The sequence below is a fragment of the Cebus imitator genome, unplaced genomic scaffold, assembly GCF_001604975.1.
Source record: "Cebus imitator isolate Cc_AM_T3 unplaced genomic scaffold, Cebus_imitator-1.0 Scaffold257, whole genome shotgun sequence".
Taxonomy (NCBI): Eukaryota; Metazoa; Chordata; class Mammalia; order Primates; family Cebidae; genus Cebus; species Cebus imitator.
The window spans coordinates 1,956,339-1,980,201 of record NW_016107572.1 but is presented as its reverse complement, the minus strand read 5'-3'; the positions used below and the strand labels follow the sequence as shown (position 1 = coordinate 1,980,201).

The window sequence follows — 23,863 nt, the reverse complement described above, 5'->3', positions numbered from 1 at the left end:
CCTTTAGACCTCATGGACATTCAATTCAACTGTTGGACACACACAGATTAAAAATAAAGGGTGGTCCTGTTTAGTTTTAAATAGTTTCTCCATTGTCTTGCATCTGATTTTCTTCATTTAATAACCATGTAAGATCACAAAGGTTGCTTTGATGAGGGAAATTTAGTTAATTGAAGTGAACAAATTTAGTAACGTAAAATGCTTATGAATTATCCTTTTGACTACTATTCACATTTTGATTATATTCATTTATACTTTTTAAAACTGGTTTTAATTTAACATGTATTTGACAATCATTTCCTTCTAATTGTGATAGAAATTGTTGTCTAAAAGGTAAAATGTGCAATTCCCCATTTTTAATATCCATATTATATACACAATATGTATACACTTAAAATATAAGAGTTACATATCCTGGTCTCTTACATGCAAACAGTAGATCACAAATAGTTTTGAGCTACACATGTATCTTGCACAGGTATTGGAAAAAAATCTGTGAAATTTTTTTACAGTTTTAACAAATATACATAAATATAGGAACATAAATTACAGTAAAATATTGACAGCATTTGAGAAAATGTTGATAACCCAGATGCACTGATGCCTACAGGCCTTATAATAATAGAAAAGTACAGCTCAGGGACATCTCATTCCTATTCTTTTTTTTTAAAATAAGTAAATACATCATATGAGACATTAGTTCTCTCTCTAAACAACTCAATTAGAGAAATGTATATATTTTTATCTCTACTTCCCATGAAAGAAAACAAACTACGCATCTCATTTATGATACAATACTGTCTTCCCCCCTAGTTCACACAGTTGTCACAACACTGAAACATAACAGGGTCACATAATCATTCAAGTCTTTTCCTGAGAATGAAGTTTTTCCCCAACTAACCCTCTGGTACACATTGCTAAAGAACAAAGATCACGTAGAGGAGATTTCAAGTGTATACTTAATCTAAGCCATCCACTTGAAAAGGATTAAAACGAAGAACAAAAACCCAATATAAGTAAAATAAAGTGAAGCTATTTTAAAATTAAAATGTAGCCCTTTGTACATGTTTAAAAATTCTAAATATCATTTTTATATGAGTTATAAATATAATGTAAAGACTTCTTGAGAACTTGTTTCAGGAAGTCTTAGATCTTCAGACGGAAAGACTACTCTCAAAGTGTCATTCACTTCTGCCAACTTATAAAGTGACTTACTTTAAAGAAATAGAAAGCTTTTTTGTTAAAAGAACAATCTAAATTATTCTGAGTTGGCCAGAAGTGATGTCAAAACAGCACTGATTTAATCAGCAACTTCTTGTAACATATTCTTGGTTAAGCTCATGTGATTTAAAGCGAACCTACTAGCAGCTCTTTACAATACCTCCTCTTATTTAATAGAGAATGTTAATACTTGAGTGAATAATAAATACAGAGTCGTAAATATTTAGCAGAATAATTTTTGCAAATGCTGTAACACCATTAAAATATGAGGGTTATTGTAAAACTAAACACTAGTGTTTCTCTCAACATCATAAGAAAGGTGCAAGTTACTTCTGAAGGTGTATTTCCTACTTTCATGATCTCCGCATGAAACAAAATACAAAGGTATCTTAGAATAAACCCCCAGGAGAGAAAAATAGCAAAATAAACCATCTGAAGACAAGAATATACATTAACAAGTTAAAAAAAAAAAAAANAAAAAAAAAAAAAAAGCAACAAATAAAACACATAATTTGTCATCTTAACCGTATTTCAACGATAAATCCAACTAATATCCATGAAAATTCAGTGCTTCAATGTATCTAATACCAAGCAGTTCAACCTGATAACACATACAAATCTCCATTTGTGAATTAAAACATTTCCTTCATCACTTGGACTTATCACCTTAGTGAGAATCTTCTGCACTCCAAAATACTGTGGTTTACATTCCAGTTGTTCATGACAACAGAGCTTAAAGTCCAGTTTTAATTAATAAAAGTCTTGTTGGCAATTAGAAAGGTTTTCTATAGGCAGGAAAGATGAAGTGCAACTTACCATGAATGTTCTGAAGCAAATATTTCCCAACTTCTATGCCTTAGAGGGTAAAAGTTTTTTGGGTGTTACTGGTCTTTTGGTCTGCCATAAATGGCTATGAATGGTAATTGCATCAACACTGGCGGATAAAGTTTTAGCGGGTATGTGGCTAAACTGTTTCCTGTCAGAATTATACTTGTAAAGTCCTTCAATCATTTTTTTAGTGATAGATTTAGGGCCTATCCCAGTCAGTTTACTGATTTCTTCAGTTTCTGGGCAATAAGTATACAAAGATCTGAACTGGCATCCTGAGTCCCGGAACAAGATTAAGAAGTTGTTGGCATCTGACTTCTCCATTTCCTTTAAAATAAAAAATATAACACACCAATAAAAACCCTTTATCTTGCTGAATAAAGTTTATAGAATTATGTTACATTTCTTAGTCACATTTTATAACATTATTGCAATGACAAATTTTAAAGCCTATTGCTAGTCTTATAATCTCCAAGGTTCCAAAACCCAATGTGAAAGTGAACTAAATCTAATAATTAAAATATCTAGCTACAGATCTTTTCGCCTGCTGTTAAAATTCTAGGCCCATCAGAGTACACTCTGTTGAATGGCTAAAAGACTCCTACAGTTTGCCAAATTTAATTTTCATGCAAACATGCTTACCTCCAGTATTTTCTTCTTCTGACCTTCATTTACTTTTCCAGCCAAACAGCAATGAGCTAAAGCATTTTGTATTATGTGCTTATTGGATTTTGCACTGGGTTCTTTGTAGAGCTTTGGTCCTATGGTAAGGATTTAACAATAATAAAAATAACATTCCTAAGTCAGAAATACTATTTTAAAACGATGTAACTGTTCCTACACTGCAGAAATACTATAATAGAAGAATGAATTCTGTGCTTAAAGGCCTCTTACTGACTGCAATCCAACCAAAACGTTGTTTTATCCACCCAGAGATACACCTGGAGAATGTTCCTATGGCCTTCTGGAGTACCCTGTAAGAGTAGTACTAAAAATAAAATATTGCTATAACTGTCCTACTGCCTATTTAATCTTCTTTCTTAAATCTATAAGGTTAGTGGTTAGCTTGGAGTAGAATGGGTCCATGAGTAATTTAAAGCCTTTTCAAAAGGTAAGAAAAACCTTTGTTTTTCAGATTGTTCAACTAAACTAACACAGAGAAGCAGAGGGAGTAACACGGAAATATGGTCAAATCCCAGGCCTTAAAGGCTGTCAGACTGGCTGTAGGAGGTTGCATTAAAAGCCACAAAGTGAGTCTCTAGCGAATTCTATCCTCTTTAGGCCTTTATAGGGTTTTCACTTCCACTCTATCATGGATAGATGGAAGCAATCTCCTTTCCCCTCTGCTCTTCCCCATACATGTTCTATGTATGGAAGAAGGCCTATCTTATCTCTCAACATGCTGCTGACATTTTTTCTGATTTCTCTCCTGCTTCATTTATTTAGAAGTGTCCTTAAGCCACATTCTATTCTTCATTGCTTTTATTTCCATCGTGCCTACCTAGACGCTAGAAGAGGACTTGGGGGGATATGTGAGGCTGGATACCTTCCTAGATTCAATGCATTCTTATCTTTTAGAGCCTCTTAATACTTGCTAAAGGTGCACAATTCTGGATACCTGAAATCCCAGTATTCGGGAGAGGGCTTAGTGGATTCTAGCCTTTACTCAGTACTGAGGAGCTATGTAGAACTTCTCTAAAACTTCTTTAGACCCAACCTACACAGAAATGGCTAACAGTGGTTAGAGGGATGAGATATAAGTGGCATCACTAATTTTGTTCAGAAATTTACTCAACTGCCTGAAAGTGAACACCTGTGTTCACTGTTTATTAGCGGCTTGTGTTTAAAACCCAAAGGTGAGCCAATAAAATTTTCTTTAGCACAGCCTCCATTTATGAGTGTTAAATTCAAATGTTTCTCTAAAAATGTAGAAACACTAACCTGTATATTCTGTTCCAGAAGCCACTGAAGAAGTTGTTGATGCATTTTCCCAGTCCTTTTCTCCATTTCGACTGCCACAACGACTTGGAGATAAGAAGCCTTCTACAGACTCTGATCTAATTAGAAAATAAAACACGTTTTATGTTTCGAACAGAGAAAAAATGGGGGCCAGAGGGTATAAGTGAAAGTACCAACCAAAATTCAGCCCAGCGGCCTAAACATAATATGATGAGGCCGGGCTTGGTGGCTCGCGCCTGTAATCCTAGCACTCTGGGAGGGCGAGGTGGGGGAATCATGAGGTCAGGTGTTCAAGACCAGCCTGGCCAATATGGTGAAATCCCATTTCTACTAAAAATACAAAAGTTAGCCGGGTGTGGTGGCACACCACAGCTACTATAGTCCCAGCTACTCAGGAGGCTGACACAGAAGAATCGCTTGAACCCAGGAGGTGGAGGTTGCAGTGAGCCAAAATCACGCCACTGCACTCCAGCCTGGGCAACAGAGCAAAACTCCATCTCAAAAAAAAAAAAAAAAGATTTCTTTGTTTGTTTGTCTTATTCACAGCTACACATCCAAGTTCCTAGAACATAGTATGCATTCTATAAATATCTGTTGAAAGAATGAATGTTTTTCAATGTGAAAATTAGCAAATAACACAAAAGGGTGGTAACACAAAGATAAGAACTCTAAGATGATGACTGTCACTAGAAATGTTGTTTTCTGATACGGGTATCATAGTATAAGGTAATGAAATACTGACTTTTAGCTTCTCATCTATATCCGAGAGAAAGAAAATACAAAAGAGATATAGGCAACCCACTTTGGAATTACTCTGATGGGGAAAACCTCCTTGTATTAGTGGGAATACATTAGAGAAGGTGGTACTGTCATTCTACTGACTGTGATTTAATCATAATCATATTAGTAACTACTGATGTATAATTACTGTTAATGTTTCACAGCTTATAAAAAGTACATTATCAACAATTCTATATTCTAAAAGATAAAAAGCACTGCAAGATGAATAGACTTCTTTATATCATTTAACAGAAACTCAAATAGTCCTAAGTCAGCAAAGCTTAGAAAAATTTGTGATTATAATTTGGTCATTATAAAATATAAACTAAAAACACTAAATAGTTTTTACTTAGAGTTTGTATAATTACAGGTCCTATATTCTTTTCTATAAAAATATTCATATGTTATGGATTTACCTTGGTGTCCTCTTGCCTGAATGCACACTCTCGTTATCACCTGTGTTCAGCGATGCCAAAGAAAGGCTAGAGACTGAAAAAACACGATAAATTCATGATCCTGAATAAAAACAAAATCAGAAATTTAAAAGGAGCAAGTAGCAAAGAGTCTGTTCATTAGATAACACCAGCATATAAAAATTGAGCTTCTGTAGTTTCTTTTTCTTTTCTCTGTGCTTTTAATTTAAACACATAATATGCTTGCATGCATATACATACAATTTATTTAAAATTATTAAGAAACCTACTTTTAGGAAACAATGATAAAACTAACTTCCATTCAAAAAGGAAAATGTTAATGTGAGACATAATACTGTGATCCCAAAGAAAAAAATTTAAAAATTTCAAAATATCTAAATCCTAGGTAGAAAATTATATCAGTTTTACAGGCTTGAAAAAACAGAGTTCTCTACACAGTCAACGTTGTATTATTTTTGGTTTTAATGAAGATTTTTTGTTTCTTTTTAAAAATTTATCCCTTCCCCCAAGATTTTTTAAAAATAAGAGTATGGTTGGGGGCGCAGTGACTCACGCCTGTAATCCCACTTTGGGAGGCCACGGCTGGCGGGTTGCTTGAGCCCAAGAGTTCGAGACCAGCCTGGACAACATGGCAAAACCCCATCTCTGCAAAAAATACAAATAAATTAGCTGGGTGTGGTGGCATTCACCTGCAGTCCCAGTTACCCAGGAGGCTGAGGTGGGAGGAACACCTGAACCCAGAGAGGTGAAGGCTGCAGTAAGCCATGATAACACCCCTGCACTCTAGCCTAGGCGACAGAGTGAGACTCCATTTCAAAAAATAATAATAATAATGAGTATGCATATTGACTTTTAGAAAAGATATACTCTCTGGAAAGAGCCAAGGGAATAAAATAAAAACAAAAACAAAAAACATATACTCTCTCAACTCCAGATATTTTAAGTTTGGATTTTCAACCATTTGTATCTTGAAGGAGGGACTTGTGAACTCTTGATCTTATATTCCTTATTGTACCAACATGTTTCTTGTACATTTCATGCATATAACATTTCTTTAAATTTGTAAGTATGTAAAGGGTAGTTAATAGTTCAAGGAAATTAATCGTTCAGGCCAGAGTTCCCTAACAGATTAATATTTAAATTTGATTTTTAGCATTCACATTTGTTCTACTGAATATATGCATGCATACATAACACATTTAATTTATCAAAAACTTCATTTGCTCATTTTGGTTTTCCAAAAAGGAGCATGCATAATCTCAAACTGTGTATCCAATTTTGCATATCAAAGTACAACCAAGTTAGTATGACAAACCAACCAAGCTGGTGTTTTTTATGAACAGACTCTTCATAATAAGCTATGTTACCTGGAGGACCCTTTATTGGTGTTTTGGGGGATTCAATATGATCTCTATGAATAGATTTTGGTCGCTGTTTTTTCTGTTTTAGTCCTTGAGGACGGGGTTTAATTACTGTATCCATATCTTCCATTAGTTTCAGCTGTTTCCGCCTCATATATTCCTGCCTAATAAATTCTCTGCGTGCTCGCTCATCTTCTTTCTTCTGACGTTCTTCCTCAGTTTTACGCCTAAGAAATCAAGTGGTTACAGTTCTTATACTGCACACCAAAGACAAATCACACAGGAGGGATTTATGCATTTGATGTGGGAAGGGCAAATTCTATTTCATCACCTTGGGGAATAAATGATTCATTTGAAAGGTACTTGATGATTCTGCTGAGACATGGGATTAAGCATAAATAAATAAATAAATAAATGAAGGCAGAAAGGAAGAGCCCAAAAAATTAAGAAAAAAAAGGTATTTGAGATAATTTAGGGGGGGGTGTGTGTGTGTGTCTGTGTGTGTGTATCTCCCCCAGTAAAGTTCTTTAAATGTTTTTAAAACATTTAAATTAATTATTTATATTGTTTCTAGAGAACTTTACCATGAGATGCCTTAAACTTAAGATAAAAATATAAAATCAGACAATACTTTGGGAAAATAAATTGATTTCTACAAAGCACCAAAAAGTAGCATTGATCAAGCTGTCTATACTACAAACTTCTCTGAAAAAAATCTGTTAATAAAAATTAATGAGAGGCCGGGCGCGGTGGGTCAAGCCTGTAATCCCAGCACTTTGGGAGGCCGAGGCAGGTGGATCACGAGGTCAAGAGATCGAGACCATCCTGGTCAACATGGTGAAACCCCGTCTCTACTAAAAATACAAAAAATTAGCTGGGCATGGTGGTGCGTGCCTGTAATCCCAGCTACTCAGGAGGCTGAGGCAGGAGAATTGCCTGAACCCAGGAGGCGGAGGTTGCAGTGAGCCGAGATCGCACCATTGCCCTCCAGCCTGGGTAACATGAGTGAAACTCCGCCTCAAAAAAAAAAAAAAAAAAAAAAAATTAATGAGAAACTACCCCTTTGAGTACTTAACAGATTTTCCTAAATATGCCCATGCATCATTAAAGTTCAGATCTAGCACTGGCCCAACATTTCCTTTACCTTGTTTCCTCTTTCTTATGCTCCATCTCTGCTTCCAGCTGTTGTTTCCGGAGCTGAGTTTCTTTTTCCCTTCTTAATCGTTTCTCCAACAAAGCTGCCCGTTTCATTGCCATATCATTTTCTGCTTTTTGATCATCCTAAGAATGAATTTTATTGAAAATGAAACATAGAAAAAAAAGAAAAAGACGAAACATTTTAGGTACCAATATTCTCATTTTCAATTGCTATAGTCACATTTTATGGCTGGTCTTATAACTGAAAGTTTGAACTCTCTATTACAGCCCTTCTGAATGTGGATGTGGTTCAGAAATTATGAAGGAAGAAGCAAACTACAGTGGTAACAGTTCCATCAAGTAAGAGAGGACACGCAAACTTAATTATACGCTGTCAAAACCTATGAGGTTTGCAAAGAACCACCATAGAGACAAAAAAACAAAAAGATTTTTTATACCCCAACTTAATAACTTACAGGAGGGAGTTCCCACACTAATTTTTAAAATTGCATTTAAATTATATTTAAAATATAAACTCATTAAAAAGATCTCAAGTAAAAACACCTCAAAATTAGCCATCCAATGTTCTATCACATAAATGAAACTACAGCTGAATGACTTTAAGTTGAGGTACTGAGAAGTTTGCTTGATAGGTTCTGAACTATACTAAAATCTTTTTCCACTGAAGAAAAGATGGTGTAATTATACTCTCTTCTACAGTTGTTTTAATTGGAGAGCTAGTTCATTATCTATGGGCCTCCTGGGCCTGTCCTAGTTTCTACTTGAATCCTTAGGGACAGCCCAGTTCTCAGGGGGCTTCCAAAATGCTTCAGAATTTAGGAAAGTAACAAGCTGCTGTAGAAGTGATTCACTGTCTTAATGTCTCCTTGTCAACTGTTCTTGCCAATGTTTAATTCAACAAACATTTCTTTGGTGTCTAATATATTCACAACATAGTGTCAAATATTACAAATATTAAAATATATGGTACCTCAGGTCAAGGATCTAAAAATCACAAGGGGAAGAGGTACAAACAAGCTCTGTATAGAAACCCAGAGACATTTAAGAGATTTAAGACAGAGAAAGGCAGAAGATACCATTCAAGCAATCAGTTAAAACATTCATATATGTCTTCATCTATCAAATTACTTATGTTGTAGTTTGCCAGACACTTTGCTATACTATGGGGATAAAAAGATGCAGCACCTCTAGGAGGTCAGGGTCTAAGAGACAAAGCAAATCATATGAAATAGTTGAAAACTCCAGGACACAGGTATGAGTATATTAAGGATACAATAGATATACAAATGAGGAAACATCTGACCTCAACTGAAAGAATTATAAGGCTTTAGATGAACCTTGAAGTTAATCTTAAAGAACAGTACAAAATAAAGTTATTTATTTTGTACTGGGGAAGAAGCTAGACAAAAAGGTTTAGGTTAATCTGTGCAAGTCCCTGAATGTTATGCTGAAGGGTTTAAACTCTTTTCAATAGGAAAGATTTTTGACTAGAAAGAGACTCAGTTTGAGCCGGAGGTATGCTCTTGGAACAATCATCTAACAGTATGATGAATGGAATGGCATGATCAGAGACAGGCAGCCCAGTCAAGAAGCAGTAACCACAGTCCAACAGATGAATAATGGGGTGGTGAAGATATGGAAATGAATGGAATAGAAATGAAGGAACGGAGGTACTGCCTGTTTTATACTAATAATTTTCTTCCCCTTTGTTTTCCTTTCTCTGCAAGGAACAGAGTCTCTAGACAGTAAATTTTAATATCTATTAGTGTCTAGAGTAGCATTCTGTTAAAAAAAATGGTAGTGTTACATGATTAAGGGACAAAATAGGATCACTCTCTGAAGAGATCTGAGTAGCTTAATTTTTAAAAGGCTTTTGTCAAAGTAAGAAAGAGCAGTAGAGGAGCAAAACCAAGGAATATATCTAAACATGTGATAAAAGGATTTATTAGAGCTTTGAGTCCATACTGGAAACCACAGTGTGCTCAAATGTTATTGTAGTCCACGGGGATGGACTTGTATCAAAAGGGATTGCTGTTGAAAGAAGTAAGCATGTCAACTAAAAAAAATCCAATATGACCACACTCATCTAATGAAGATGCCCAAAACTATGCAGATTAATACTACACCTTAAAAAAGAATCCACAGCATACTTTCTGGTCATCATCAAATTGTTCTTTATCACTTTCTCCATCATATTTTTCAACAGGTACATCAGCCTTTTCAGGGGGTTTCAAATCTGAGAGGGAAACTTCAATCAGATTAACATTTTTTGGAGCAGTGGGTGGGAAAACGGGTTTAGGAGGGGGTTCTGTTGGTTGATTCAATTGGTCCTCATTTGGTGTCAGACATACAGTCTCTGTGACAGGCAGTGATAGGACTTCAGAGACTGTTGACTCAAAAGGTTTGATCTCCTTTTCTTCTAGATTACGTCCTCGCTGTTCCAAAGTCCCTTTGGATTCCAATTCCTCCTTTTTAACTTCCTCTTTAGGTTTGGATTCTTTTAACTGAGGTTCTCCATCATCCCCAAAACATACAAATGACCTAGTCTGAATAGGAACTTGACTTGGTGAAAACCTCCTTAACCGAGGAAGGCTATCCACTGACCGAGGGGGTGTCAAGGTTCGATTCAAAGGTGTTATTTTTAACTCATTGGGCCTAGGAGTCCTTTGATTTTTAACAGAAAAAGATGCGCTTTTCCTGTTAGAAGACTGTGGAGATGGGTGAGTAGGACGAGGGGAGTCTGAGGAGAACGGTGCAATGGCTGATGACAGGCCTGCCTGCTTAGAAGGCTTAAAATCTCTCATCTGTTTCTGTGGAGAGGGTTGTGGAGGTGAAATCACCCAAGACTGTTGCTCTCTCATCTGCATTAACATCTCCTGCTGAAGTGACAAGCGTTGCATTTCTTGTTGTAGAAAATGCAGGGATGAATTTAACTTTTCAATGGATTTTGTATATTCTAAAATCTCTCCTTCATTTAAAGTTTCTTCTGAGGGGCTTGCCAGATTCCACTGCTTCTCAGGATCAATAGGTGTAGTTGGAGACTTTAGCCATTTGGCTTGAGGATTCTCCATGCTTTCTTTTATATCTGCCAGTGACTTGCTCCTTTGTCCATCAGTTTTTTGTGATTCCTTTTCTTTTGCCCGATCAGTATATACTTTCTCATCTTCTGCACCCGCTGCTTCCTCTCTCAGAGGGGAAATCCCGTCCCCTTTCTTTTTCACTACAGTAAGGAATGCTGTTCTTCCCATTTTCTGTCTCTGTTTGGTAAAAGCAGCTTCCATTTTCTTTTTCTGGGCTTCTATAGCACGCCTCTTTTCTTCTAGTTTCATCCTAAGATGCACCATCTCAGAAGCCAACAGCTGGGTAGTGTCCCGTCCCTGTGGAAGCCCTGTTTCTTCTGGAATTTGTGCCCAAGCAACGACATGAGGAATATTAAGTTCAGAGCCCTCTGGTGTAGTTTTTTGAGAACTGCTTCCACTACTTTTTCCATCAGTATGATTCAGTTTCCTGAATTTTTGTTCAGCAAAGCTGGTCATTTTAACTCCGGAACTAGAAGAAGCGCTGCTGCCTGGCTGAGACTTGGTACTTATAGTACTTGGACAAGGACTCAAAGCTTCTCTGGTGTTGCCGGTTCGTATATCATAATCCTGAAGAAATTTAGATGCATCATCCATGTCAGAGTCCAAGCTTACAGTATAATCTCTCAATGAAGAATCTTCGTCCATAGTTTCAGGTATATCTTCTGAAGGAACATGAATTCCAGTGTCTACTTCAGTATTGTCAGTTATGGGACTCAAGGCACCTTTTGTATCAGTTACATTATCAGGACTAGATTGATTTAGCTTGATATTTGAATTTAGGATACTCATTTCTTGACTATGAAGAAAGAAGCCATTAGCAATTTGGTCTGGCTGAGGTGTATGAAGAGATTTTTCAGTATCATGAATTATCTGCAATGCTTCTTCAATGCTTGGTGTCTCAATCTGATTGCCAAACTCATCTAGAAGTATTCTATTTTGTAAAGCTCCATTTGGAAGCTTGTAATGAATATTTTCGTTAGAATTTAGTTCATTTGTGTTACGGGGAACATAAGATTTGAGGTCACTGTGAGAATCAATATTAAGCTCTTCTTCAATGCTCTCTGCTTCCTCTTCTCCATTTATTGGCTTGAAGGACAAATTTTTCCTAATGTGTTTAGATACACGATTGTTGTTCAGAGTAAGTCCTTCATTACTAATAGAACGAGTGATTCCTTGGTTTGGAGTGGATCTCTGTACACTATCTTCTTTATCAAAAGAAATATCAAATGATACGCCATGTACTGATGATCTAAAAAAAAGTTAAAGAGAAAAATCCTTTAAAAATCCTAGAAAAGAAATGATTTTTAGTATCATTTAATAAGAATTATTTGAAATTACATTTCCTTTCTTTCCCCAGTTCTCATAATCATACTGTCTTCAAGGGAAGGGGAGGGCCATCTAGCTACTTTTTAAAGCTAGCCTCTTTCACCTCTCTATCATCTGCCTATACTATACGGCCTTTTTCAAATTTAGGAACTAATTAAAAGTCTTAGCAATTTGATTATCAATAAAATAGACAGACACAATTTGCATTTCTTAATAATCTAAATACACTAAAAGTAATTCTCTTTGTTTACCTTTTCTCTTTGGGCCATGTCCCTATGAAGCCATCAACATAAGACATAGATGAAGACCTTCTAATTCCTCCTTCAAATGCAAAAAAGAAAAAGCCATTGAAACCACGTAAAAAAATTAACTTATAGCAACTTAGGAGATTTCACGTATTTGAGGATTAATTAATAGCAATACAAATTAAGTAGGTACATATGGAGAATTAGAGATCATTTTATCAAGAAAAGCAAGCAAAGTGAAACCGACCATGCTTTTAGTGTGTTATAACAGACATTTTTCAGAAGAAAAAACAAAAAAACAAAAAAAAAACCCTGGATATTTATTTATTTGTATTTACTCTCAATCTTATTTTCCAGGTAACCTACTTTAAAGGGTAGGTTTTAAGTAGGTTAAGTATTTTCCTAGGCTTTTTCAAATATATTACCTGAGGCTGAAGAATGAGCTTGGGGATGTGAATACCTAGAAGGCAAATGATGATGAAACTGTGTAAATGTAGCTCCTTCCCCACTGCAACAGAAAATAAACGTAAAATGTTATATTTTAGCTGTTTAATATAAATTTTATGTAGAATGTCTGAAGTTAGAAACAACACTATCACCTCTGATTCTATATCCTACATTTTAAAAATATGGAAACATATTGATTAAACCAAAGAATGACTGTGATTACAGTATGCATCTATATTTATTTTATGCCTTTTAGCCAAACAATTTGAAGTACTTTCATACACATCTCAACGTCCCTGTGAGATATGATGAATTATTTTCATTTTATAAACATAAAAACTGACATAGAAAAATGTAAAATGAAACTCACCAATTTGAAATATTTTGGTCAAATCTAAATCTTTAAAAGCTATAGGTATAATAAACCCTAGTCAAAGACCCTGACAGCTTCTCTGTTCATGGACCTATGTCTGTCTAACAGCTGGTAGCCAAGTACATGGTATAGCTGCTGAGAACATCTTTTGCTTTGCCTGTCTTCTTCCTTTGTTTTTTCTTTCTATAAAATCATTATTTAGGTGCACAAGCATTTGTAGACGTGGCTACATTATACCCAGGAAGAGTAAAAATACTTCAATTCATTCTCAAAAGTTTTACAGTGTTGGAGAACTACAATGGACCACATGGAGACAGAAATGAGAGGATGACTAGGAACCCAAAATAGCCTAGAATAATGGCTACACAATAATTTTTCAAGGAAAAGAATGTAGACATCCGTCTGCATTATAAAAAGAGTTTCTGCTGGGAAAAATAGGAAAAACGAGCCACTGAGATGTCTGAGAGACAGAAAAGAAGTGAGTCTTTCAAGGACATGAATTAAAACATGTTTCAGAAATGTGGGAGATCGTCCATTTAGGTTCCTAGAATAATTATGGAGTAATCTAGTCTTCGAGTGGAAAGCTTTACTTTCCACTTTAAAAGTGAACTTTAAAGATGTAATAGAGTAAGAGTGGTGACCTAGAACACTGAGTGTTTTCTAAATCTTCAAGGAAGGAAATGTCACTATTGACCCACCATGCCACTGCTAAATTTCCTATTTTTATGTTAAGCCAAGAACTCATACAGAAATTACTTTGAATGTTTTTTACTCATAATTTTTAAAATGTATTTTTAATGTGTCTGAATTTCCATAAACCCATAAAAGGTAGTACTTTTAGCTTAAAAAAATCAGATTAGGGAGTCCAGAGTCAATATAAATTGTAGGTTCTAATAAATACAAATAAAAAGCTCTGAAATACATTTTTAAACAAACTAATATCCTTATCACATACTTGGGTGAGAAGTCAGGATTACTTAGGTATTAAATGACAGGACATCTTTACTTTTCTTTCAGTTCAGTTCCTAATGTTATGTACTAAAACATTAAAGATTCAATATTGTAATAAATATTCTATTGTTGTAACGAAGGGTCCCTAGATTTTTGGGTATACATTGTAAAAAGGTACATACATGTAACTGTGGCACCTTGAGATTTTTGTCGTTTCAGAAAGTTCCAAGAAGCAGCTCAACTTCACATTACAAAACAAAAATGACACAAACTGGGTGGATGCAGAGATGGCTGAGTGGGAGAGGTACTGCTATTACCCACACTAAAAATCCCATCCAACGCTCTTTCTCTTCTTCTCTCTTTTATTTTTTTTCTTTCTCTCTTTCTTTCTTTCTTTCCTGTTCTTTCTTTTTTCCAAAAAAAATCCCATCCAAGAAGGAGTTTATTCCCCATTTTCTAGACATGCCAGAAGCTGATTGATGACTGCACCTTTACTCTCTTAATTACTCCACCTCTACACACAACGACTCAGCTAACCAGCCTACTAAAAGCCCTATTTTCACCTTTGTTTGAGGGGGCACTGCTTTGGGGAATTATTCTAGTGTCATCTGTACTTGCTGCAAGTAATAAAACCTCTTGTCTTGTTGGACTGCCATCTGCCAAGAGATCAAACCCACGAGTTGTATGGGTAACACTGTGAGCTCTCAATAGCTATCCTAACCAGAAACAAAAAGGCAGCAGGAAAAAACCTTCAAAGATTTTAAAAATCAGAAAATATGTAAAAATTCTAATAGAATTTCAAGATTTCCCTCCGAGGCCTAGGAGTTACCTATTAGGCAATTCTCAACTATGAACAAGTTATGCATCAAAAGTTTGGTTTTAGGTTGGTTATCGCGAACTTAGAATATATTCTCCCACTTTTCAGTGTGGTGCATAAAAACATTCATTTCAGGGCCGGGCGCGGTGGCTCAAGCCTGTAATCCCAGCACTTTGGGAGGCCGAGGCGGGTGGATCACGAGGTCAAGAGATCGAGACCATCCTGGTCAACATGGTGAAACCCCGTCTCTACAAAAAATATAAAAAATCAGCTGGGCATGGTGGTGCGTGCCTGTAGTCCCAGCTACTCAGGAGGCTGAGGCAGGAGAATTGCCTGAACCCGGGAGGCGGAGGTTGCGGTGAGCCGAGATCGTGCCATTGCACTCCAGCCTGGGTAACAAGAGCGAAACTCCGTCAAAAAAAAAAAAAAAAACATTCATTTCAATGTATATTTCAATTATATTTCAGTTAAAACAGGCTTTAATAGGGCAAGTTAATTATAACAGTCCAAAATCCAACTGAAAATCTTAAAAACTTTATTTAATGTAATAAAATGTTACTTGGTTTCATTAGTAAACAGAATAGAAATAGTGAAAATAAAGTCATTATTGAGTTTACCTTGAAGGGAAGTCTGAACTACTATCTAAGACATTTCGTTTGGCAGCATTCAAGACAGGAATTGAAGGCATATCTTTTACAGGTTCAGCTGGAATGAAAGATTTTTAAAAAGATCCTCAAATTAGCATACTTCTATTAAAAATTCTGGACCATAAATAAATTTATAATAAAATTTAACTTCTATTTCCCTTCCTACATACTGAGCAATCATGGCATAAAGTTTTCTTCTTGGCTGGGCACAGTGGCTCACGCCTGTAATCCCACCACTTTAGGAGGCAGAAGTGGGTGGATCATGAGGTCAAGAGACGCAGACCGTCCTGGCCAACATGGTGAAACCCCACCTCTACTAAAAATACAAAAATCAGCTGGGTGTGATGGTGTGCACCTATAGTCCCAGCTACTCGGGAAGCTGAGGCAGGAGAACTGCTTGAACCCGGGAGGTGGAGGTTGCAGTGAGCCAAGATCATACCACTGTACTCTAGCCTGGCAACAGAGTGTGACTCTGTTTCAGGAAAAAAAAACTTAATTAAAAAATTTATCTGATTAAGGATAATTAGGGGAAAAAAAGCCTAACATAAAATAAACACATATATTTAAAATAAAAATAGGTTTGAATGTTTAATTTTGTGAACACTTTCATAGAACTTCAGGTACATATGGTCAGCTCTGCTTCTTTAAGAAATAGCTGGTATTTTGGTCAATTAAAGAAAAACGGAATTTCTTTAGAAAATAATTAAACTTGCTGATATACTTTCATTTTTATAAGTAAATCTGGGGGAAGACTCAATTTACTTTTTCACTTTGAGATCTGATGCAACACCTGTTGAGATTTTGAATAGTGGGTTACACAGGTAAAATCACAGAAAGCAATGTAGTGAAAAACCTGTTAATATTTTTTTAAATTATGCAAATATTGATATGAAAATTACTAAGAATATCTGACTTTATTCAGTGGCCTTAGGGGAGCATCTTAATTTCTTTATAGGCAAGTAAAGAAGTTACATAATGTTATATAATGACTCAATATTCAGAGTCTGCCTTAAGAAGCTTAGCGATACTAGAATTATTGCTCATGTCACAGATTTTTGCCTGAGATGCAGTGAGCTGTCTGAAGTTAAGTTCACTGTACTCACCAGAATATGCCTCCCCTTTGGCTACATTTTTTTCCCTCCTTCCTGGTCTCTTTCTCTTTTATTTTTTGGAGGGTTGCAGGGTGGGAAGGGTAGAGGTAGCCGTGGCAGTTATAAAAACAACAAACTCTGGAGCCAAGGAAAGCTGCTAAGTATTTGGGATATATAATAAGCATGTTTTGTGTTGCGTGGGGCAGCCATTGGTAGCAGAAAGAAATGGTTCCACAAGTTATGCTGGAAGAAAGTTCTTAGTGGGGCAAAGCTTATAATTTAAGATCATTTTTTTTCCCTGTAGAAATAAACTGCTAGCTTTATAATGGGAGCCAAGAGAAAACTGGATTTGCTATGTGAAATTTTGCTTTACAGAAAATTTAGTACGTTTTTTTGTTCCTTATATCTAGGGGTCTTTACAATAACCCCCTTATTTCTTACTAGTTTTATTCTTCTTATGTATAATCAATAGTTCATTATAACAGTCACAAAATCCACTAGATTTAAAAATATATACAAACATTCTTATGGTTTAATGGCAAATTCAAGTTGCAGGTTACGGCCAAACAATAATTTGCAGGATTCTGGGTAACACAATGTTAAAAACTAAGAATCTAAAAGGAAATAAAAGCTGGGGTAGGGATAAAAGATGCAAGGAAAAGAAATGAGCAGTTAAAGCTAAAAGCTCCACATCATGAGTCAAATTTAAAGCCATTCTCTCAATTTCCTGTTTCTCCTCTTCTAACCATTTTAAGAGGTTAGGAGAATCTATCAAGGGTAATAGCTGAAATCGAAAATAATAATAATAATAGGCTGCTTTCTAAAAGGGTAACCAGGTGAAGTTATGTCAACATTCCACTTTGTTCTGTTCATAGGAGCATTTAAAATTAAAGAGGTTGATTACCTCCTTGAGGACGAACAACACGAGGCTGTACGAAAGACGGCTTCACCACTTCAAACCACCAGAACAGTTCCGCCATGAACACCAAATAATTACTCTATATAGGAAATTTAAGACAAAGCCTACGTTAGGTAAAACTTAATGTTAAACAGAATTTTATTGTTTTAAAACATAGGTTTAAATCTAATTCATTCATCACTGGCATATATTCACTTACAGGCTATTAAACATGGGATGGAATATTAACTCTTGTGGGTAAAAATTATAACAACTATTCAAAACCTCTTTGCTGATGATTTGTTCTATAGTTCTAAAATGGTGGTCCAATTTATCTAGCAGGCATGAATATCTCCAACTGTGCAGAATGCTCAGATAATATATAAGAAACTTTCATTCCAAAGTAAATACAAGCAACTTAAAAAGTTATTCAGTCCTCTGACACTCTGAAGAGGGGTTATCACTTAAAAAAAAAAAAAAAATCACTGAGTAAGCTCTACTCAGATCCCTAGAAATTTCTCCAAAAAGTAATTAGATACATTGTTAAAAAATAGTATATGTATGTGTTCAATAATGCTAAACTCAACAGTAATCCAGGTGCTAAATAACACCAAAACTCTAAATTTTATAGCGAATATTTAATAATTTTGAAATATACAAAACATTACTTATACAATTAATGTATCTACCTAATTTTGAAAAGTTATTAATAAGTCAACAATGTTACCTTTTATTATTCTATTTTAAAATGTAAATAATTTTTTAAATGGCTTAAAATTAATGGAAAAGATTAAGCGTCCTCAAAAGCACATTTTTACTACAAGCTTATATTTTAAAATGTGTCTATCATAAATGCTATAAGCATTAAGAATTATTTCAGGCCGGGCGCGGTGGCTCAAGCCTGTAATCCCAGCACTTTGGGAGGCCGAGGCGGGTGGATCACGAGGTCAAGAGATCGAGACCATCCTGGTCAACATGGTGAAACCTCGTCTCTCCTAAAAATACAAAAAATTAGCTGGGCATGGTGGTGCATGCCTGTAATCCCAGCTACTCAGGAGGCTGAGGCAGGAGAATTGCCTGACCCCAGGAGGCGGAGGTTGCGGTGAGCCAAGATCGCGCCATTGCACTCCAGCCTGGGTAACATGAGTGAAACTCCGTCTCAAAAAAAAAAAAAAAAAAAAAAAAAAAAAAAACTCCCTTTAAAAAAAAAAAAAAAAAAAAAAAAGAATTATTTCAATTTTAGGCATTTGGTAAATTTTTAAAAACTGTACAAAATCTGTTTTCATAAGTATTTAAACATGTTTTCTAAATTTTGTGCACTTGGCATTTAATAAAATAGTTACTATCAAATTTGTTAGTATTTATTTAATAAGTGAGGTCTTATTTTATAAGATTATCCTGGATATGGTTATTTTCTAATGTTTTACCTTCTTCCTACTTGCTAATTATGAATAATCCTTAAACTCTATATGCTCTCCATTAAAGTGCATGCATTCTCTTGGTTTTGTTTCTCATATTTAAGTTGGTGACTTTCAAATACCATCTCTCATCTGATGGTTCTGGAAGGCTATTGTGTATGCAGAAAGTAAAGAAAAGAGGCTGAGTACAGTGTGGCTCATGCCTGTCATCCCAGTGCTTGGGGAGGATACGGAGGAAGGACTGCTTCAGGCCTGGAGTTTGAGACCAGCCTGGGCAACATAGCTTGTCTTTATTCAAATTTCTAAAATTAGCCACGCAGGGTGGCACATGCCTGTTATCCTAGCTGCTTGGGAGGCTGAGGCGGGAATACGGCTTGAGCCTAGGATGTGGCTGATCGTGCCACTGCAGTCCAGCCTGGTGACACAGTGAGACCCTGTCTCTAGAAAAATAAAAAGAAAGTGATGAAATGAGAAGAATCAAGGGTGATGACTCTTAGGTTTTTGTCTTGAGCAACTAATAGCGTGATGGAGAGGACTGGGAGAAACAGGTAACGAAAGGAATCAAGACTTACTGTTTGAGATGTTCACTGGACACTTACGTGGACCTGTGTCATGTAGGTGGCTGAGTGCAAGAGTCTAGGGTGTTACAGAAGACAATGCACAGTGGTGAAGAGCGTTTAGTAGGTTTCTACTTTACCTTCACTGTTTGCTTTTACTGTAAATTCTCAGGATTTTAGAATGTTGATATATGGATACAAACTAATTGAAGTAGCTGCTAATATTTGTGACTAAAAAAAGTAATGAGAATGCTTATAATCCCTAAAAACTATGCAGTGGATCTCATCCCTGCTTGACTCCTCAGAAACTTTACATTAAAAAAAAATTATTTCTTATTTCAATAGGTGTTTGGGGAACACGTGGTATCTGGTTACACAAATAAGTTCTTTAGGTGATTTCTGAGATTCTGGTGCAACTATCACCCAAGCAGTGTACACTATACTCAGTGTGTAGTCTTTTAACCCTCACCTCCGTCCTGCTTTTTTCCCTGAGTCGCCAAAGTCCATTGTATCATTCTTATGCCTTTGCGTCCTTATAGCTCAGCTCCCACTTACGAGTGAGAACATAGGATGTTTGGTTTTTCCATTCCTGAGTTCTAACGGTCTCCAATTCCAACCAAATTGCTGTAAATGCCATTATATTCTCAATCTTATTTTTCTCTCCTACGTAGTTACCCTTCCCCTCTGAATGGCATTTTTCCTATTTGGCTTTTAAACATGCTCAAATCCCTCCCATCAAAATAAATGAAACAAAACCTTTGCTCAGTAACTATTCTCTAGTTTTTCCCCACGTCCCCATCTTTTTACCTCTTCACACAAACTTCTTTTAGGAGCAGGCCTCTACTGATACTCTCCATTTCATCCCTTTTACTCTCTAATCTACTTCACTCTTGGCACTGAGTCATATCATTCCCCAACAACTATTGCTCAAGTCACCAATGATGTACATATGTTGCTAAATCAAACAGATTTCCCATCTTACTTGACCTCTCAGCTGCATTTCATATTCCTGATCTCTCCCTTCTTCGGAACACTGTCATGCCTTGTCCATCAGCTACTAAATGAGTCTCAAATGTACTGACTGCACTTACATATGCAGTGGTCTGCTGAGGATTTTCTTTCGGATATCTCAAAGGCCTATGTCCAAAATTGAAATAGTGACCTTCCCTACAAATGTGATCTTATTGCAGTCCTATCTCACTAAATGGCAACACTATCCCAGTGTGCAAACCAGAAACCTAGCAGTCATCCTTGACACCTTCTTCTCTCTCCCTTCCCATGTCCAATTCATCACCAAAGCATGCAGATTTTGCATCCTAAATCTTTCTGGAATCCACCAACTTCTCTCCATCATAATTGCTCTGATTCAAATGTTTCTGCCTTGTTTGGAACACAATAACTTTTTCTTTGGCTTGTTAAGAAAACAAACTTTTCAAAATGCAACTCTCTTTCCACTACTTGTGAGGTAAAGAGAATCTTAGTGTGGTTTACTAGAGGCTACTTGGGAGTCCCTTTTGGTCTTTCCAGATTCATCTCTTACTACATTCTCCAGAGTTCCTCATCTTACCCACCAGACTATAAGGTCTAAAAAGACAAAGCTTATCCTCATCATTATATCTTCAGTGTTTAAAACAGTGTCTGGTACATGATAGATGCTCAATAAATATTTATTTAATGAATGTACAATGAATGAATCTATGCATTAAAAAAAAGAACAGTCAGTAAAACATCAAAACATTGACAGAGAATATTTCTGAGTAATAAGATTACTGTGATTTATATTTTTTCCTTAAACTTATCTTTACCGTATACTTTCTAAAGCCAAAGAATAAAACTGGTTTTTAAGTACTGGTGCTAGGTTCTATTTTACTAGCAGAGTTAACTCAAAGCTGACTATATTTTGGAAAAATACTGCTTAAGTGCTCAATAATTATCTGTCAACAGAAAGTAAGTTAATATTTTAAGGACTTTGGTAAGACAGTCATCCTAATAACATAATTGGACTGTATTTGGCCACAAGGTGTCAGTACAGTGAGAAATAATTTTCCCAGTAATTAAAGCTCATGAAGACTATGTCTTTCTAAATTTATGACGATTAAAAAGCAATAAATCTGTCACTATATTTCAGGAATGATCCAAATTAATTTCATTTAAAAGCTTCTTCTTTCCTTCTTTTAGTTAAGATGGTCATAAGGCTACATATTCTTGTCCCAAAAGCCCCTTAAGCTGATAAACAACTTCAGCAAAGTCTCAGGATATAAAATCGATGTACAAAAATCACTAACACTCCTATACACCACCAACAGTCAAGCTGAGAGCCAAATCAGGAATGCAATCTCATTCACAATTGGCACAAAAAGAATCAAACACCTAAGAATAAGGCTAACCAGGGAAATGAAAGATCTCTACAAGGAGAACTACAAAACACTGCTCAAAGAAATCAGAGACGATACAAACAGATGGAAAAACATTCCTATCATGGATAGGAAGAATCAACATTGTTAAAATAGCCATACTGCCCAGATCAATGTATAGATTTAATGCTATTCCCATTAAATTACCAATAAAAAAAAAAAAAAAAAAAAAAAACAACTATTTTAAAAGTCACATGGAACCAAAAAAGAACCTGAATAGCCAAGGAAATCCTAAGCAAAAAGAACAAAGCTGGAGGCACCATGCTACCTGACTGCAAACTATATTATAGGGCTACAGTAAGCAAAACAGCATGGCACTGGTACAAAAATGGAACAGAATAGAGAGCCCAGAAATAAGGCCACATACCTATGATCATATGATCTTTGAAAAAGCTGACCAAAGCAAGCAATGGAGAAGGGCTCCCTATTCAATTCAACAACAAATGGTGGTGGGATAACAGTCTAGCCATATGCAGAAGATTGAAAACAGATGCCTTCCTTACACCATATGCAAAAATTAACTAAAGATAAATTAAAGAACTAAATATAAACCCAAAACTATAAAAACCCTGGAAGAAAACCTAGGCAATACCATTCTTGACATAGGAATGGGCAAAGATTTCATTACAAAGGTACCAAAAGAAATTGCAACAAAAGCAAAAATTGACAAATAAGATCTAATTAAACTAAAAAGTTTCTGCACAGCAAAAGACACTATCAACAGTGTGAACAGAGAGCTTACAGAATGGGATAAAATTTTTGCAACTATGCATCTGATAAAGGTCTAATATCCAGCATTTATAAGGAACTTAAACACATTTACAAGATAAAATTAAGCCCATTAAGAAGTGAGCAAAGGACATGAACAGACACTTTTCAAAACAAGACACAGACATACATGCAGTCAACAAGCATATGAAAAAAGGCCCAATATCACAGATGATCAGAGAAATGCTAATCAAAACCACAATGAGATACCATCTCACAACAGTCAGGATGCCTATTATTAAAAAGTCAAAAAATAATAGGTGCTGACGAAGTTGCGGAGAAAAAGAAACACTTATACACTGTTGGTGGGAGTGTAAACTAGTTCAACCACTGTGGAAAACAGTGTGTTGATTCCTCAAAGACCCAAAAACAGAAATACCATTCAACCCAGCAATCCCATTACTGTGTATATATATCCCAAAGGAACATAGATCGTTCTACCAAAAAGACACATGCTTGTGTATGTTCACTGCAGCACTATTAACAATAGCCAAGTCCAATATGGCGGCACCCAGTGGCGGTGTGAACTGTGAGTTCACCAAGTTCCAGGAATTATTCAAGGTGATGAGGACAACTGATGACAGAATAGTACATGAATTAAACACTACAGTTCCAACAGCTTCCTTTGCAGGGAAAATTGATGCCAGCCAAACCTGTAAGCAACTTTATGAGTCTTTGATGGCAGCTCATGCCAGTAGAGACAGAGTCATAAAAAACTGTATAGCCCAGATGTCAGAAGTAGTAAAAAACCTCCAAGAAAAGAGAGAAAAGAATTCAGACACTTTAATGTTATTAAAGCAACTTAGAAAAGAGCAGGCAAAGTTGAAATGGATGCAGTCAGAACTGAATGTTGAAGTGGTAAATGACAGGAGCTGGAAGGTGTTTAATGAACGCTGCCGAATTCACTTCAAGCCTCCGAAGAATGAATAAAGAGAGATACTTTTTTTTTTTTTTTTTAAAGGACCGGGTCATCTCATAAGAGCTAAGCATGACAAGTATCAACAGGGTGGGCTTCCTAGGATGATCTCTGAGCCACCAATCCAAGACCTTTTGTTGATTTCAGCCCCACTTAGCCAAGACCTCAAATATA

The 23,863-nt window shown here is 35.9% G+C and overlaps 2 protein-coding genes across 5 annotated transcripts in view; one reads left to right on the top strand and one right to left on the bottom strand.

Annotated features, from left to right (window-relative positions):
- Window positions 1-334: 334 nt before the first annotated feature.
- CAMSAP2 (calmodulin regulated spectrin associated protein family member 2) overlaps window positions 335-23,863 on the bottom strand; it is a 118,133-nt gene continuing 94,604 nt past the window's right edge. For 2 of the 4 annotated variants that reach the window (XM_017499395.2, XM_017499396.2), the window contains 11 exons: window positions 17,623-17,716; window positions 15,598-15,685; window positions 12,818-12,900; window positions 12,399-12,468; window positions 9,868-12,070; window positions 7,728-7,864; window positions 6,590-6,810; window positions 5,205-5,277; window positions 3,991-4,106; window positions 2,692-2,810; window positions 335-2,376 (listed from right to left, as the gene is read on the bottom strand). In XM_017499395.2, coding sequence (XP_017354884.1) covers window positions 2,071-2,376; window positions 2,692-2,810; window positions 3,991-4,106; window positions 5,205-5,277; window positions 6,590-6,810; window positions 7,728-7,864; window positions 9,868-12,070; window positions 12,399-12,468; window positions 12,818-12,900; window positions 15,598-15,685; window positions 17,623-17,716 — 3,510 coding nt within the window. In that variant the 3' untranslated portion in view covers window positions 335-2,070. The remainder of the gene's footprint in view (window positions 2,377-2,691; window positions 2,811-3,990; window positions 4,107-5,204; window positions 5,278-6,589; window positions 6,811-7,727; window positions 7,865-9,867; window positions 12,071-12,398; window positions 12,469-12,817; window positions 12,901-15,597; window positions 15,686-17,622; window positions 17,717-23,863) is intronic. The other 2 variants (XM_017499398.2, XM_017499397.2) reach the window with 2 other exon arrangements.
- LOC108283196 (coiled-coil domain-containing protein 58-like) lies at window positions 23,275-23,749 on the top strand. The gene has a single exon (XM_037728157.1). The coding sequence runs from the start codon at window positions 23,275-23,277 to the stop codon at window positions 23,701-23,703; it is 429 nt and encodes a 142-aa protein (XP_037584085.1). The 3' UTR covers window positions 23,704-23,749.